At 36.6% G+C, this 17277-nt stretch overlaps 1 protein-coding gene across 1 annotated transcript in view; it reads right to left on the bottom strand.

The window, feature by feature from the left end:
• Positions 1 to 17277, bottom strand: part of DYNC1H1 (dynein cytoplasmic 1 heavy chain 1) — a 104190-nt gene that overhangs the window by 60970 nt on the left and 25943 nt on the right. Inside the window, exons 12-26 of the mRNA XM_044664610.1 lie at positions 15702 to 15842; positions 12978 to 13154; positions 12543 to 12653; positions 12342 to 12461; positions 11352 to 11591; positions 7934 to 8089; positions 7735 to 7848; positions 7341 to 7451; positions 7042 to 7251; positions 6418 to 6564; positions 5274 to 5440; positions 4987 to 5160; positions 759 to 924; positions 487 to 675; positions 189 to 389 (exon numbers count right to left, since the gene is read on the bottom strand). Coding sequence (XP_044520545.1) covers positions 189 to 389; positions 487 to 675; positions 759 to 924; positions 4987 to 5160; positions 5274 to 5440; positions 6418 to 6564; positions 7042 to 7251; positions 7341 to 7451; positions 7735 to 7848; positions 7934 to 8089; positions 11352 to 11591; positions 12342 to 12461; positions 12543 to 12653; positions 12978 to 13154; positions 15702 to 15842 — 2424 coding nt within the window. The remainder of the gene's footprint in view (positions 1 to 188; positions 390 to 486; positions 676 to 758; positions 925 to 4986; positions 5161 to 5273; positions 5441 to 6417; positions 6565 to 7041; positions 7252 to 7340; positions 7452 to 7734; positions 7849 to 7933; positions 8090 to 11351; positions 11592 to 12341; positions 12462 to 12542; positions 12654 to 12977; positions 13155 to 15701; positions 15843 to 17277) is intronic.

Genomic DNA, 17277 nt, shown 5'->3' with positions numbered 1-17277 from the left:
CTCATACTCCTCCAACAGAGAATCTTTCACCTAGCCCAGCCCTCAAGTTTTACTGTACATGGTTCCTTCTAGAGGGCCCACTAACATATTATAGACTTTCCCCCTATCCCTTAAAATGATAATTACAAACACTTTTCAGGTTTGGTTTCTTTAGAATCAGGACTTCAAATGTATAGCCCAACACTCACCAAATGCTCCAATTTCCTTCTTCGTAACGGGGGCTGTTCCATCAACACTGAGTCTGCCAGAACATTCAATGTGACCTCAACATTGGTCAGCACAGACTGCAGAGGAGACACTGAATCGCCACCCCCACCACCAATGGTGGTCAGTGCAGATTCTACATTTTCAGACCAAGCTATCTGGGCTGACAAAACAACAAGCTGGGCCTGAAAAATAATTGATTATAAAGGGTAAGTTTTAAAAACCAGCAAATAAAGTCTCCTTAGAGATAACCTATTTAGATATATTTGTAATTCAAGTTACCTGGTATTTGTCAATCCAAGTAATATAGGTATTAGGATCAATTGAAGTTGCCTTGCCAAAGATTTCTACTTCTGTAACAGATTCAGCAAGAAGTTTAGCTAGGGTGACTCTCATTTCTTTTTCCACCAGTGTGAGCCATTCATTTATTTTAGGATGTTCTGTGATTGACACAGGAGTTTTAAACATGACCTGAAATAATACAATTTAAGAACTGAGACTCAGCGAAATTTGAAATGTTATTTCCCATCCCACAAAACTCAACTTCTAGCTACCTCTTCTCCTTCACGTGATGAAATTCCCAAGACAACAGAGTTATCTTCATTTAAAATGATGCTGGAAACTCCAGCAAACATTTTTTTGAAGTGTTTTTGCAATTTGGCTACATTCTTGCTGTTTCCGATTATCTCAAGTAAATCTTCATCACCAACAAAGTAGAATCTAGTAAAGACAAAGTACTTATTGTAAGCTGCTGAAGTAACATTACGGCATAAATACACAGGCTCAATTTATGGTTAAATCTTAGGCATATTATCCCAACAGATTAATCCATGAGTAGTGAATCTCAAACCAGAAACAAGATACAAGCCCAGACTAAATTTTTTTGATTGCTGCCAAGTTCTCTAAAAATCATCTCTCTCCTTCTTTCCCATTTTTAAGAGACAAGATTCAGAAATAAAAGGTGATATAAAAACAAAATTTTAAATAAGTAAAAATGAAGTGATTGACTAACTCTATTCCTGACATTAAGAGTAATAAATACATACATATGGAAGTGTTCCTTGAGTAAGAGGAATTTGGATTTCAGAATGTCAGGTCATCCATTTAACTTCAAGAACTCTTTTAGATATTATAAGAGAGAAGCCTAGGTTCCCTAGAGTTGGGATGGGTACCAAGTTGGTAGGATTAGTGAACACACTGAGTGCTAAGACTATAAGGCTACTGAGCACAAATTATCCTTCTCAAGAAAAGACAGAACTACTTTGGTAGGAACTAAAGAGCCCTGAAGCTAGAAATGTGGGCCTCTCCTCTGTCCACCACACCCATCCCCCACCGCACCAGCATTTTCCCCTTTACTTAATTTTAAAAATCAGGAAAATTAAACAATGTTTAAACTTTTAAAATGAGCTCTAAAAGATAACGTTATTTCTAAGTTGCTGTGTAGCTTTTTACTTAGGCTCTCCCCTTGGCTGTATTTTTCCATGGACTGAGGGTCCCATTGAAATAAGTAAACCCACAATAACAGAATTCTGGTCAGAAGCAGTCACTGTATCAGTTGCTGTAGCTTAACTGTTTTTTTTTTCTTTGCTACAAGGAAGGGTTCAATTCTAGGAATGGGGGGGTGGGAGGTGGGAAGGGGAGAGAATATGTACATATATATCTAGGAATAACAGCTATAAAGACAGAAGAGATGAATAAGATAATTTAAAACTTAAATTAAGTAAGTCTCTACCCTGGGAACACACCAACTGACTCTCAAAGCAGAAAGGGGTTTCTAGAGATTATCTGGTCCAGCTTGCTCTCCCCTTCCTCTCCCTTCCCTCAAGGCCCATCTTGCCTTAGGCAGGTAACTAAACTACCCAGGGAGATATAGTCTAATCTTTTTTTTTTTTTTTTAAGCATCTTCAGAGAGACTGAGATATATTTAAAGTCTATCTTGCCACACTACCATAGCAATATATTAACCTTCTTCAACAGAATGCAGATATTAACACAAAGAAAAATGTTCTTTTTGTTCAATCTTTCCTATTTTAGATAGATTTCTTCTTGGCTGGACTTTTGTAGCCATTAAAATTAAAAATGCAAACCTAATTTCTTAATTTTAATTGAAGTTAAAATATTTTCTACCCCAGAAAACTTATTTATGCTATTCAATTATTCCTCTGGTGCTAATATATAAAAAGAAAAAAGACTGCCACTATCACTCATGATATCAAAGTCATCTAATATTTCTTTTACTTTATTAAGGCTAATAAGCTTGGCATGAAATAAAAAGCTATCCCATTATCCACTGCCTATACTGTACACATTGAGTTCCTTTGTGGGAGGGATTTCTGCTATCTGCTCTTAGGGTAGCCCCTGATTTGAACCAAACAAAGCTTTGTTAAAGATTTTTTTGAAATTTATCCTGAAATGGGCATAAAATCAGAGGAAAACTAATCCCTTAGGGTTCACTAACCCAGGATCAAATTGGTCTGTATGTGCCCAGTCTTTTGGGAGTAGGTAGCCTAGTTCAGGGGTGATATCTTGGTGATTTATTGAGAATACCAGGAGTTGGTTTACAACAGAACCCAAATGCTAAATTCCTACTCAAGAGTCCTACATATCTTTGGGGTCCATCTCAGTTTGTGGGATTTTCTTTTTTAAGGGGGAGGGGGTAGCCTATTTTCTCTTAACTTGGGATAGAACTAGATTTCCATATGGCTGTTCTATTTGTTGCAGAGATCCACTGAAGAAATTTATGGGTTGTCCTCTATCTTGTAAGGACCCAGTAGAGGGATTTTCTTCCAGGAGAGTTCTCACTTGACAATAACAACTCCTTTTTTTTTTTTTTTAAATCCTTATTTTCTGTCTTAGAATCAATACTGTGTATTGGTTCCAAGGCAGAAGAGCAGTAAGGGCTAGGCAATGGGGGTTGAGTTACTTGCCCAGGGTCACACAGCTGGGAAGTGCGTGAGGCCAGATTTGAACCCAGGACCTCCCATCTCTAGGTCTTCCTCTCAATCCCCTGAGCCATATGTCAGATGGAATCCATGTCCCAAACTGGAAAAGCCTTGAATGACTTGAGAGCATATCTGGCCTACACTTTTCCTTTAAAGGGAAAGATTTTATTTTTCCCTTTGTCTTTTGTCTAGTTTTTGACATTGTTAAATGTCTGTTATATTTAAAATTTTGTTCTCTCCTATTCTGGGAGAGGTTAGAATAGGCCCTTACAGGCACAAGGCAAGTGGTAACCTATGAGAACATTGTAAAATACCTGTTAAAAGTATTTGGGGGTGAATGTAATCCCTAGGCCCACCAATATACCATCACAAGACTCAATTTGGGGAGAGTCTAAGGACTGTTTTGCATAGTCTTCACTGGGACTCTGTACAATTAAGTACATGGCACTGAGACTAATAATAAAAACTACGGCGTTTGGCCCTTGCTGAGTCTTTAGTGCAAAGTAGTCAAGAGGATAATAATGCCTTCCAAGAACCATCAAGATTAAGTGATACAGACCAATGTGCCTGAAAGCACCCCAGTTTGATTTGTTGGGACAACAAATATTTAACTGGGAAAAGAGTAGACTAGGGATGATGAGAGCACCTAATCAACTAGTTCCCAGTCAAAATGATAAAAAGCAAAGCAACCTGATAAGAAGGTGTGGGCCTTTGTTGGAAAAGGATATCTCCCATGGAGTTGGCTGTAATTCTCTGACCTCTTGATGAAAAGACAAAGGGCATTTACGATTTAGCCCAAGGTTGAAGGCTGCCTCTTATTGGAGGAATTAGCTTCCTCAAGACCTAGAAGAATGAGCTGTAGCCCACCCTACCTTTTTATATTTATTATTAATTATTACAACTTGAACTCAAATGCATAGTGTATAGAGAGCTGGCCTCAGAGCTAGAGATTTGGGTTCAAGTTATCTTCTTAACCAAGTGCTATAGGCCAATAAGAGTCAAACTAAACTCCTACTAGCTGCACACCAACTATCTATGTTCTGTTGTATTTTCATTTTTTAAACATTTCTCAATTATATTTTAATCTGGTTCTGGCTTTTACTAATGGCAAGTGTGACACCTCTGTTCTACACAACTAAGACCATGAGTCATAGACTGCATTAGTGGAGTTTCCTGTACAAAAAAACCTCTGAGTCTTCTCCCTCCCAAAGTGGGGGAGACTATCCTATACTGGCACTATTAACCCCATTTTATAAATGGAAAAACAGGCTCAGAGATTTAAATGATGTGACTATGGTCAAAGCAGAGCCAAAAGGCCGGTATTCAAGCCCAGGTTTCCTGACATTGCATTTCACTGGACTGATATTCTATTAAAATAGCTGTTCAAGAGTTTAATGAAGGGGGAAGCTGGGTAGCTCAGTGGAGTGAGAGCCAGGCCTAGAGATGGGAGGTCCTAGGTTCAAATCTGGCCTCAGATGCTTCCTAGTTGTGTGACCCTGGGCAAGTCACTTAACCCCCACTGCCTAGCCCTTACCGCTCTTTTGACTTGGAGCCAATACACAGTGCTGATTCTAAGACAGAAGGTAAGGGTTTAAAAATTTTTTTTAATAAAATTTAAAAAAAAGTTTAATGAAGTTGAGAGGAAAATCGAAAAGTTATTAGTTGTTATTGCTGGTTGCAACTGGGAATAAATCAGCCATTAGCTGCACTTAATTAGCAAATTAAATAGAACAAATAAGTGGTAGGGAAAATGGTAAACAAACTCAACAGATGACTATCAACAGAAGGTAATACATGCTAAAATTAAACTTTATTTTAAAACTTGTCAAAAATTAAATACCTTGGGAAGGATGATCGCTCTCTTTCCAGATATTCTCCTAATGCTTTTTGGATCTTTCCAAGCAAGTCTGCCAGCCTCTCCAAAGACCTCTGCACACCCTGGATATTCAGAACATCCATAACAAGGGGGGATTTTGATACCTTTTTCATTAGCGCCAAAAACTCTGTACTGATGCTAAAAATGGAATGAAGATATGAATTAGGTTTTTAACTTTAAAAGCTTAAAGTATAGTCAAGGATAACTATTTCTTTTGACTCTCATTGGAGATTCATGATTTCAAAACATACCTTTGGAATCTTTGGGTTTCCACCGGCAGAAGGTGCTTTATATCAGCACTACCTGTAAAGATGCCTTCAAGGTAGACCCACCGTCTCTGAACATCAATCCACACATCAAAGAGAGCCATAATCCGATTGAGTTTGTCTTCCCAGCTCAATGCATCCTCTTCAAAAACCTGGTTGTAAAAAAAGTAGCAGGAATTAATTGCTAACCTTTAGAATTTCATCTATAGTCACATCTAGCAGTCTCTCTAATAGCTACATGGTAACTTAGAACTCATTTTAAAGTGTTAAAAGTTACACTCATTCATTATTCTGGATTCAAATTTAATCAATTTTTTTCATAAAAATATAACCTTAATTCCTATTTTGTTTTGCTTAGGCTTTGCAAAAAAAAAAAAAAAGTCACAGTTCAAACTTTCATTTGGATCCTTGTAACAAACGTGTAAAAACATGTTTAAAAAAAAGGAAAATATGATAGAAAAATAAATACAATGAAGCAATCTCAGTCTTCTTACTATAGCACATCATTTCTATTTTTCTTAGTTGAACATTGTCAGAAGCTAATTTCTCTCTCTCCAATGTCACCTTTTTAATGGCATATCTCAGGGACTTGGAGGTCAAAGACCACTGAGTAAATTCAGGTATAGATAAGCCCTCAGAAGTAAAGAACTGAGGAACCAAAGAGACAGGAAATTGATTCCACAGACACTGACCCCTGGGTGTCCCAGGCAAATTAAGAAACTATGATTGGTTCCTGGGATGTGACATGTGAGAGTTAGTGGGTGGAGAAAAGAGCTTATCAGTGGAGACCAGGAGGTCTTTGGGGCTTGGCATCCTCATGGAGAAGCTGAGGGAACCCTTATTGAAATTCAGCTAGAGGCCCATAAATGGTGATCATAGATTAGAAAGCTAAGTATCTTTCTACCTCTCTCCTACCTTTCCCTCTCTTTAGTACTACTACTTCTTTGAGTTAATAAAGTTATTAAGCTGCTACCAAGCTCATAATTTTAGTTGTTACAACATGAAAAAGTTGTGTTTGTACATCCCCCAAGAACATATGCCACATTGGGCTGACAAAGATAGTGAAATTCCTTTTTAATAAATGCAAAGAATAGTGAAATTATATAATTTGGGCATGATTATAAGATACCTTATAATATGGAGATAATTTCATGGCAGAGACGCTGTTGATGTGTTCTTTGACTTTATTGAAGAGGTCATCCCAACCACGAATCAGGCGACACTTATTCTGATAGTTAACCAAATCTAATTCATAGGTATTCCATACTTCTCTAATCTGAATTTAGGGGAGAAAGGTATATCAATATTTGAACATTCAGATCCTGAGTACTAAGAATTATGAAGATTTAACAAGATATAATTGTTGGATGTCATCTGTTAGAAACTATTGAAATCATGTTATTTTTCACAGGATGTATTTAGTGAGTATTAAATATTTTCTAGCTCTGCTTATAATTCACCATGTCACTCAGTTGCCAGAAGCATATTTGATATTTGATAGTGTTTTGTGTCTTACAAAAAACTGTACATATATTACCTCATTTAATTCTAGCAACATCATAAAATAATTAGTGCAAGTGTTCCCCTATATTATAGATGAGGACACAGGTGCAGAGAGATTGCAATTTGCCTATGGTTATATATCCCCACCAGATAGGAGGCCAAATTTCAAATCTAGGACTTCTGGCTCCAAGTCCTTACGGCACCATCTTATCATTAGAAAGAACGGAAGCCCTCAAGTTTTAATATTTACCTGTTTCAAAAATTCTTCCAAAGCCATTTCCCCTTGTGCTACAAGTAGTACATCTTTGACAACTGCTTCATTTTTCTGCAGGTCAACATCCCAGATCTGGCCAAGGGTTAGCTCAGAAACAACCCAATTAACATGAAGTCTCTTCATCAGTTGCTTCCAATGGCGATCTTTAAGTGCCTCAGATTTCAGTTCAATCACCAACATGTTTATCTATGGTGACAATAAAGCACACTGACCCATGAACAACATAAGTTTCTAACACAATTTACCATAAGTGAGAAAATTATGGAGTTACTTACCTTCATGTAGCCCTTCAGGAGCCTCTGAACAAATTCATAGGAGGCATACTGTCGTAAACGGGCAGGGAAGTTTTTCAGCTGGTTCAAAAGAACATCTAAATTTTGCCGAAGCTGATAGAAAAAAGGCAAGTTGCTTTTTAGTTGGCTAACCAATAGTCTCCTTTATGTAGTTTATGGTGAAGTGATTTTCTCTAGAATTTTTACAAAGCAGTTATTACTGAATTCTAAGTTTTCAATTAGATTTAACAGGCATCTAAAAAGCCAAATCAGATCTAAAGAATATAAATTCTATTCTCTTAACATTCAGAATCATTCTTTGCAAAGTCCTTAAATGGTCTAATGCTGAATTAGCTACACACAACTGCCCAGAAATACACAGTTAAAGGCAACATACCTTTCGGGGTTGTACTGAAACCCATGGTTGCTCCTTCATTTGATCAATTTGCTCCCAGATTTTAGAAAGTTCAGACCAAACACCTTTGAGATCTTGTAACTCTTCCAAAGCTACCTATTAAGAATGAAGCAATTCTATTTAAGGGAAAGAAAATAAAAATCTCTCCCTGATGTATACTGATAAATTGTACAGTTTCTACCTGTACACGTTCCTCACTGCCACTGAGAAGGCCTGTATCTGTGAGCTCCAGAGCTTCTTTGGCCTTTGCGCATTTCTCACGATCATCCTTCAGCCTTCCAAACTTTCCTTCGTAGATAGTAAGCGTCTGAAGAGCCTCCTCTGGACGAAGGTTGCCCTAAAATAGAGACCATGCCAAAGGGAAAATAAGTGCACAGTTGAGGCTCAGGATAGAAAGAGTGGAAATTCATTACTTAAAAGGTTTGAACAGATGCAAACACAACCAATCATTTGAGAATGTACTCTTATAGGGGAGAAAGAGTCCAAACAGACTTCAATTTACTCAAACCAAACAGTTATTTGTTAATGCCAACTCGTGTAAGATAGAAAATGTACGTAAAACACAATATTTGATGTTATGAAGTATATCATTTAATAAAATACATACAACTAACAATAATACACAATTGGGTTCAACAAAGTGTTATGTGAAGTCCAGGGGCTGTGAAAGGAAAAAAAATCAGGGACATTTCCCTGGAGTGGGTGGCATTTAAATTGGCCTTTTTTTGAAGCAGAGAAAAGAGTTTAATAAGTAAAGGCACAGAATCAGTCAAGAGTTGGGAGTTTCCTTCCCTCCTTCTTAGACCCCATCACTACTTAACCTCCATGATTCTGAAGTCTGAAATTCCCTTCTTTGATCATAAACTCCTGTTTTCTCTCTGGCACTCTTTAGAAAACACTGTCCTCTTAACACTATCCCTCTATCCCTCCTCCTTTTTCTAGTTCATCATTCCTCTTCTTGCTTGGCACTAACAAAGAACTACTTTTATTTTTAAATCTCTTTCCTTCTGCCCCATCAAAGCCCTGCCAATCCTCTTTAACTCCCAGGCACCTGTCTTTATTACCTGAAGATAGTGCTGAAGGAAGCAGCCACAAAACCACACTGACTGGCTCTGCGGCCTAATCTCAACTCAATTCTCAGTGCTGCAGCACAACTCTAAATTTATTCTTCTCTAATTGATCATCAGACTACCTATAGAAAAAATTCTCATTTTCCCTCACACCCCCAACATGCCTCCTAACTTCCCACTAACAAATAACTTCCTCTCCTGGGATCATCAAGGTCATCTCTCTTGGTATTTTTGATCTCTATAATTGCTTGTCTGAAAACCTTTCTACTACATCATTATCTAACCTTCCTTCTTTACCCTAGGTTCACAGGATACTATACCTTCTCTTTTTGCCAAGGTTAAACCTTTAACTTGTACCCTTGATCACAAAATTTCTCTTTTCCTGAAACCTGCTCCATCCAGTATTCTCTCTCTCCTTCCTTAATGGCTCTTTCTCCATTGCCCACCAACATTCTTGTCTACCCAAATCTTCCTTTTCCCTTAAAAAAACATTTACTTGACACTTTGTCAACATACTATCAGCCTACGCCTGTTCTCCCCACCACTGTTCAGCCCTTAGAACAGTCCACCATGACTACCTCAACTCTTGCTCTCTCTGAAGTCTGGCTTCTAGGCCTCACCACCACTCTACTAAAACTCTTCTCAAAGGTTACTAAGAATCTCTTTAAATGACCTATTCACACTTCTCACCCTCCTTTACCTTTCTTTAGCTTAACACCACTGACCTTCTCCTGGATATTCTTGGGACCTTCTTGCATTGATGGCCCAGTGTCAGCTGCCCAGATTTGTCATTTCTACCTCTACCACAGCTCCTGCATCTCTTTTTCTGTCTCCCTCCATTTGCAAAGTCATCATTCCAAGAAGAGATCCTCTTTACTTCTCACTTGAACAAGTCTGATTGTTTACTATTATATTACTATTATAATTTCACATAATAAACACCAAATAAATGTTTTTTCATTCATTTTCATTCATTCATTGATCATAATTGGTCTCCATTCTTCAAATCTCTCCCCTCTCCAATCCATTCTCCATTCCTACCAACACGATTTCCCTAAAATCCAGATCCAACTGTGTCACCTCCCTATTCAAACTCTATCATAAAGCTCCCCATTACCTCTAGGATCAAATACAAACTCCAGTTTGGCATGCAGAGCCCTTTATAACTTGGCACTGGCCCAACTTCTTTGCCTGATTATGTATATCACTTCCTGTCATGTACTCTCTGGTCTAGGCAAACCAGCCTCTTCACCCTCATTGTTCTACCTCCCAGCTCAAAACACCTCTGCATGGACTGTGCTTTCCCCTTCCTCCCACAGCATATCCTCTCTTCAACCAGAGTTAGGAGAATCTTGAATTAATTAATAATAAATCTTTAATTTAATATCAAACCTCTTAAAATCTTTTCCTTTAAAGCATTATCTCCTGATGAGGTTTTCCTGATCCCCTGAATGATAGTGCATTCTATGTACCCCCCAACCTTGTATTTACTTTGCACATATTTATAGATATACATGTCATCTCTCCCTGTAGACCTTGAGGATAAGGATTGTTTAATTTTTGTCCCTTGTCTACTCTCTTAAATACTTAATATATGTTTGCTGACTCATTGCCAGTAGAATAGGATCTAGTATAGTGCATTGCAAATAATAGGTGTTTAATAATTGTAGGTTGACTAAACTAAAATGTTGGTTTTTTAACTATTTGAACTGTAATGACTAGAAAACTACCAAGTAAAGCCCTAGTGCTAGAGATATCAAAAGTGAAGTTTGAGGGACATTTAAGTGGATAGAGAATCAGGCCTGGAGGCAGGAGGATTCAAAGCTATTCTCACTTTATAGTTGTGTAACTCTGGACAAGTCACTTAATCCAACTGCCTAAGTCCTTCCTGCTCTTCTGCATTAAAATCAATATATAGTATTGACTCTAAGAAGGTAAGGGTTTAAAAATTTTTTCTCTAACAATCTCTATGGTTCCTTTCAAACTTAATACTCTATGAAAGTGGAAAAAAGTGAAAAAAAATTTTCTAAGCTTTAATGAAAAGTGACTCACTTTCCACATTCCTCTTAACCTAACATTTGTCCCCTGGAAATTAGGGTCAGAGAATCAAAGTAATTTTAAAAGGTCCTAAAATAATCAAGAAGGAGCACTGGCTAGAGAAAATACCACATTCATAAAAACATTCTCTGGCTCTCCCTCCTTTGCTGCCACAACAGAGCCTACTAATGCTGTGTTAGGGTACATGTTGGTGATACTACAAAGGAAAACCTCTTGTTCCTAAATAAGCAGGGTCAGGTAGTCTTTTAGGATCATGGAGATTGGAAAAGGAAAGAATGCATGCTTTAGCAAATATAAAGTCATAATTCTGGGGAAATTCGGTATTTTAGGTAGTGCTATGCCCTATAAACCTAGCCCCCATAGTTGCTAGCTGGAGGTAAGTAAGCCAATAAAATATTTTGATAAATCTAGGTTTCTGCTACACACAAGAAGCAACACACAGACACTTTCACACACACATATAAGACTCACAGTAACAGGTTTTGTTTTCTCCCAATCTGTCAATAAATCTGTTGTTCGGCTCTCCACTGTCCTGTCCTCCTGGACAATCTTCATCTGGAGATTTGCTACTTGTTGTTGAATAGCAGAGTCTTTGCGTCGCATGATATCATTGAATGCTCCCCATTCTCCTTCGATATTATCAATGTAGAGCCAAGATGGAGGAAATTGGAACCTCTGCTTTTCAAGCAAGCGCTGACCATTACGGTAAAGCTTTGACAAAACAGAAATCATGAAATCACCATGAAAATTACTTCTTGCAACACAGATCTAAAACACAACGGAGGCTTATAACACATTCGACTATGTAGCTGAAACCAAGATAAAGTCTCTATTAACCCTACCTCTTAGGAGCTGTATAGTTGGAAAATCTTGTATCCCTAAAACTACATTACCCAAACTTCCTTTCTGTATTGCCCACAATTCCTTTTGCCTTTCCTATGTTGCTATGTTGTCTGTATATAGTTGCGGTTTCTCCACCCCTGCGCTCTCTCTTCCACATGAGTGCGGTTTGGTGAGCGCTCCCTGTGTTCTCTAGCTCTCTAGTTAAATCTTAATAAATCTGTATAATTATTATACTTTGGAAATATTGAATATTAATTTTAAAATCTACAGAGCTGACATTCTAAAATTAAAGAAACAAAGTCCAAATTCCCATAGTTCATTTAATCACTATTATTGGCTCCATCCAAATGATCACAGACTTCCACAGCCCTGACTATGTCAAAGGGTATTTGAAAACTGGATCTTGGCCTCTCCCTTGTTTTAAAAGTCTTAAGGATTTGGTTAGGTTAATGTCAACAACCAGAGTAAAAATGGTCAATTCTAAGAAAAAGCATAAATAGAACACGAATCTTCCAAGTATAGTTGTGATAAATTACAGAAATTTTAATAAGCATAGATGTTGCTGATTTGCCGCACAAAAATTGTAAACTCTTCACACACAGCCATGAACCACCTTACCTCAACTTGTTTCTCAAACTGCTTGATCTTCCGTTTTAAAGACTGTACATATGTTATAAATGTCACAGCATCAGATGTGCTAGCTGTATCAACGGAATGCTGTTCTAATTCTTGTCGAGACTGTTAAAAAGAATACAGTATTTTAGTATGAAACAAGTTTTATTTGTAGACTAGTCTAATACTACAAAAATTACACCTTACCTTTGAGATCTGTGAATGGAATTCTGACATATTTGTCCCCAGCATTTGTCCAAATTTACTGAGGACCTCTTTATGCCAAGAATCATACTTCAAATTCACCTTAGATTGTACCTGTAAGAGAAAAAGATCACAACAATCAGCTATATGTTAGAAGTTTACACCAATTCTATTTTATCCAAAAATAAATTTGATTTTTTTGTGGACTGTCCTTTGCCTTTTTTTTTTTTTAAACCCTTACTTTCGATCTTAGAATCAATATTGTGTATTGGTTCCAAGGCAGAAGAGCAGTAAGGGCTCTTCTGGGGTTAAGTGACTTGCCCAGGGTCACACAACTAGGAACTGCCTGAGGCTAAATTTGAACCTAGGACCTCTCATCTCTAGGCCTGGGTCTCAATTCACTGAGCTACCCCGCTGCTTTTCAATAATAGAACTTACCTTGCCATAGTCTATAACTACTGGTCCAAACTCTTTTTTAGTTTCTGCATTGTCAAAAGTTCCTCTGGCTTTCCTTATTTGAACCAAAAGAGCTTGCCATTTATTTAGATCTTCTCCAAGTCTATTGTAGATGTTTTCAGCCTGCATGTCCCATAAACACTGATATTGAAGCCAAACCTGGAAATACAGAAAAACACTAAGTAATATTGTTAAAAAAAAAATGTTCAGTACCTAGAAAGAGACAGTATAACATAGAGGTCCAAAGGCTGCTTTTAGAACCAGAAAGACTTGAATTCAAGTTCCACCACTGACACTGGCCTTGGTCACTTAATCTTGCTTTTCAAGCAAGTGCTGGCCATTATGGTAAAGTTAAAAAATAAAAATCACCATGAAAAATAACTTCTTGCAATATAGATGATTTCTGGAATACAATACTTATAATGCAATCAACCACACAGCTTAAACCAAGATAAAGTCTGTATCTATCAAACTTTAACAAAACATGGAACTTTCCACACAATTAAAACTAGATCCAAATAATTGGAAAAACATTAATTGCTCATGGGCAGGACAAGCTAACATAATAAAAATGATAATCCTACCCAAATTAATTTATTTATTCAGTGCCATATCTATCAAATTATCAAGAAACTTTTTTATTGAATTAGAAAAAATTATAACAAAGTTCATTTGGAAGAACGAAAGATCAAGAATAGCAAGGGAAATAACGAAAAAAAAATGTGAAGGATGGGGGCCTAGCAGTACCAGATATTAAACTGTAGTATAAGGCAGTGGTCATCAAAACAATATAGTACTGGTTAAGAGACTGAAGGGAGGATCAATGGAATAGATTTGGGATAAATGTCCTCCGCAAGATAGTATATGATAAACCCAAAGGTTCCTGCTTTTGGGACAAGAACCCACTGTTTGATAAAAACTGCTAAGAAAACATACTCAGAATGGGTAAACGACTTAAATATAAAGAAGTAAATTAGGTGAACACAGAATAGCATACCTGTCAGATCTGTGAGAAAGAAAAGAATTTAAGACCAAGCTAGAAATAGAGAATATCACAAAATGTAAAATGAATAATTTTGATTACATTAAATTAAAAAGGGTTTGTACAAACAAAACCAATGCATCCAAAATTAGAAGGGAAGCAACAAATTGGGAAATCTTTATAACAAAAAACTCTGATAAAGGTCTAATTTCTCAAATATATAAGGAACTAAATCAATTGTACAAAAAATCAAGCCATTCCCCAATTGATAAATGGGCAAGGGACATAAATTGACAGTTTTCAGATAAAGAAATCAAAACTATCAATAAGCACATGAAAAAGTGTTCTAAATCTCTTATAATTAAAGAAATGAAAATCAAAACAACTCTGAGGTACCACTTCACACCTAGCAGACTGGCTAACATGACAGCAAAGGAAAGTAATAAATGTTGGAGAATGTGTGGCAAAATTGGGACACTAATACACTGCTGGTAGAGTTGTGAATTGGTCCAACCATTCTGGAAGGCAATTTGGAATTATGCCAAGGCTTTAAATGACCGCCTACCCTTTGATCGAGCCATACCACTGCTGGGTTTGCACCCCAAAAAGATAATAAGGAAAAAGACTTGCACAAAAATATTTATAGCCATGCTCTTTGTAGTGGCAAAAAATTGGAAAATGAGAGGATGCCATTCAATTGGGGAATGGCTGAAAAAACTGTGGTATCTGTTGGGGATAGAATACTATTGTGCTCAAAGGAATAATGAACTGGAGGAATTCCACGTGAACTAGAATGACCTCTAGGAATTGAGATAGAGTGAAAGGAACAGATCCAGGAGAACATCATACACAGAGACTGATACACTGTAGTACAATCAAATGTAATGGACTTCTCTACTAGCAGCAATGTAATGATACAGGACAATTCTGAGGGACTTATGAGAAAGAACGCTATCCATATCCAGAGAAAGAACTGTGGGAGTAGAAACACAGAAGAAAAACATTTCCTTGATCTCATGGTTCAATGGGGATATGATGTAGACTCTAAATGATCACTCTATTGCAAATATTAATGATATGGAAATAGGTCTTGATCAATGATACATGTAAAACCCAGTTGAATTGCTCGTTGGCTACAGGAGGGTGGAGGAAAGAGAGTAAGGAAAGAATATGAATCATGCAATCATGGAAAAACACCTGAAATTAATTAAATAAAAAATGGAATTTAAAAAAAAACATGGAGACCTTACTCTTTTTTATAACCCTTACCTTCCACCTTGGAGTCAGTACTGTGTATTGGCTCCAAGGTAGAAGAGTGGTAAGGGTAGGCATTGGGGGTCAAGTGACTTGCCCAGGGTCACATGGCTGGGAAATGTCTGAGGTCAGATTTGAGACCTTACTCTTCAGAGTCTCAGAATGTTCAGATTTGGGGGAGCAAAGTTTAAGTTGGTTATAGCTAACCTAAGAAAATGGTCCCATTATTAAGACTTTAAATTCCAATACAAACAACTCTAAATAAATCATAGTTTTATATGTGGTGAAAATGTTCATCTTTATATTTATAAATCATTATGTTAAAAAACCTAAGAGTAGGTAGGAGAGGATGTTTTTTTTAAAATGAAAATACTTTTGAATCAATTCCCACTATGTACCTATATATTTTTAGGATATAATATAAAAGTTCCATGAAACCAAACCTAGAGTTTTAAATAAAGGATTATTACCTTGACATACTGCTCAACTTCAGTTACAATGCCCACAACCGCAGAATAAGCTTCTTCAAGTGCAACAGGGCCATCAGGCATCCGTGTTAAAGCATTTCTATAGAACTTTTCTTCTTCAGACAATTCATAATGCACACCCACCTAATTAGAAAAGGAGCCCATAAATACAAGCCAACTGTATAACACTATGTTAATCTCCTCAAAGTCACATAGCAGCTAAGTCACAGTAACTGAGAAAATGATTATTAGAAGGTCAAACTTAAGTAGTACAAAATCACCATCCAGTACTAATTCACTCTTATTAATAACAACATTAATGCTAAACCAGGAAGATGTTTTATGGTTCACTGTGCAACAAAAGTTTGTTAGAGGCATGCTCAAAGTCTGATTCAAAACAATAATTTCACATCTATCTAGGAATGCAGAGAGTGGAAATAGGTTAAGTCTTACTAATACTTCAGTAAATCGAGGCAATTCAAAGTGATTGATAAATTAAGGGAATGGTTAGTTAAAAAATAATCTGGTAGGACTGCCTAATCTGAATGTAAATTCCATGAGTTTTAAAGACTATGTCTGAATCCTCAATACCTACCACAGTACTTTGGCACACAGCAATAGTGCAATAAATAATTAGTTTAAAAAATGCCAAATTTGAAGGCATATAGTTATTACAAGGTCAATAAACATATACTTTTTTAAAACTCTCTACTATGTAATAGTAAGCTGATAAAAAGTATGATTAAAGAAAATGTAGGCCTTAAAAAGAGATCCTAAATTTAAGTTGGTTTGTTTGTTTTTTAAAGAGATCTTTAAAACTAATTTATTTTGGGGACTGGATGAGATTATCTTTTAGTGTATTAAAATAAAGGGTCCAGTTAGTAGCAGAGCTCCAGAGACTACAGAGGGTTGAGCCATCCAATTGAAATACTTTTAGTATATCAGTTTAGTGATAGCATTTGAGACTGTCAAATTTGACACTAGCAGGACGTTCCTTCTCTATTCTTCCATCTTATCTTAAAAGATTTGCTGGAAAATTCCAACTATAAAGGTAAGGCCTCACTACTCAACAAAAACTGCTGATAAAACTAAAAAAAAAAAAAGGTCTGGCAACGCTTAAATTTAGACCAATTAAAGTCACGTTACAACTAAATCTGAGTAGAGGAAACTTTTGTAACTATAAATAAAGAGTGTGTGAGAGAGAGGATCACAGTTTAGAAACTGCTTGGCACATTGTGAGAATATAGCAAATGTTTTTTGACTGGACAATTTTTATTCCAAAACACTGAAACACTTTTTTACAAACAAAATCAACACAATTAAAACCAGAAGAAAAACAGTTAAGGGGGGGAAGCAATCTTTGCAAATATACCTCTCAGAAAGGTGCAGATATATTTCTGTTAAAGGTATATCCCAAGTTATATAGAGAACTGACTGAAATATATAAGAACAAGAACTATTCCTCAATTGATAAATGGTCACTGGATATGAATAGGCATCTTAAAAAAACAAAAAGAGTATACTATCAACAACTATAGGAAAACATGCTCCAAAACACTAAAAGAAATGTAAGTTAAAA

Source organism: Gracilinanus agilis, chromosome 2 (assembly GCF_016433145.1).
Source record: "Gracilinanus agilis isolate LMUSP501 chromosome 2, AgileGrace, whole genome shotgun sequence".
In the NCBI taxonomy this organism is placed as follows: domain Eukaryota; kingdom Metazoa; phylum Chordata; class Mammalia; order Didelphimorphia; family Didelphidae; genus Gracilinanus; species Gracilinanus agilis.
This window is presented reverse-complemented; position numbering and strand designations above follow the sequence as displayed.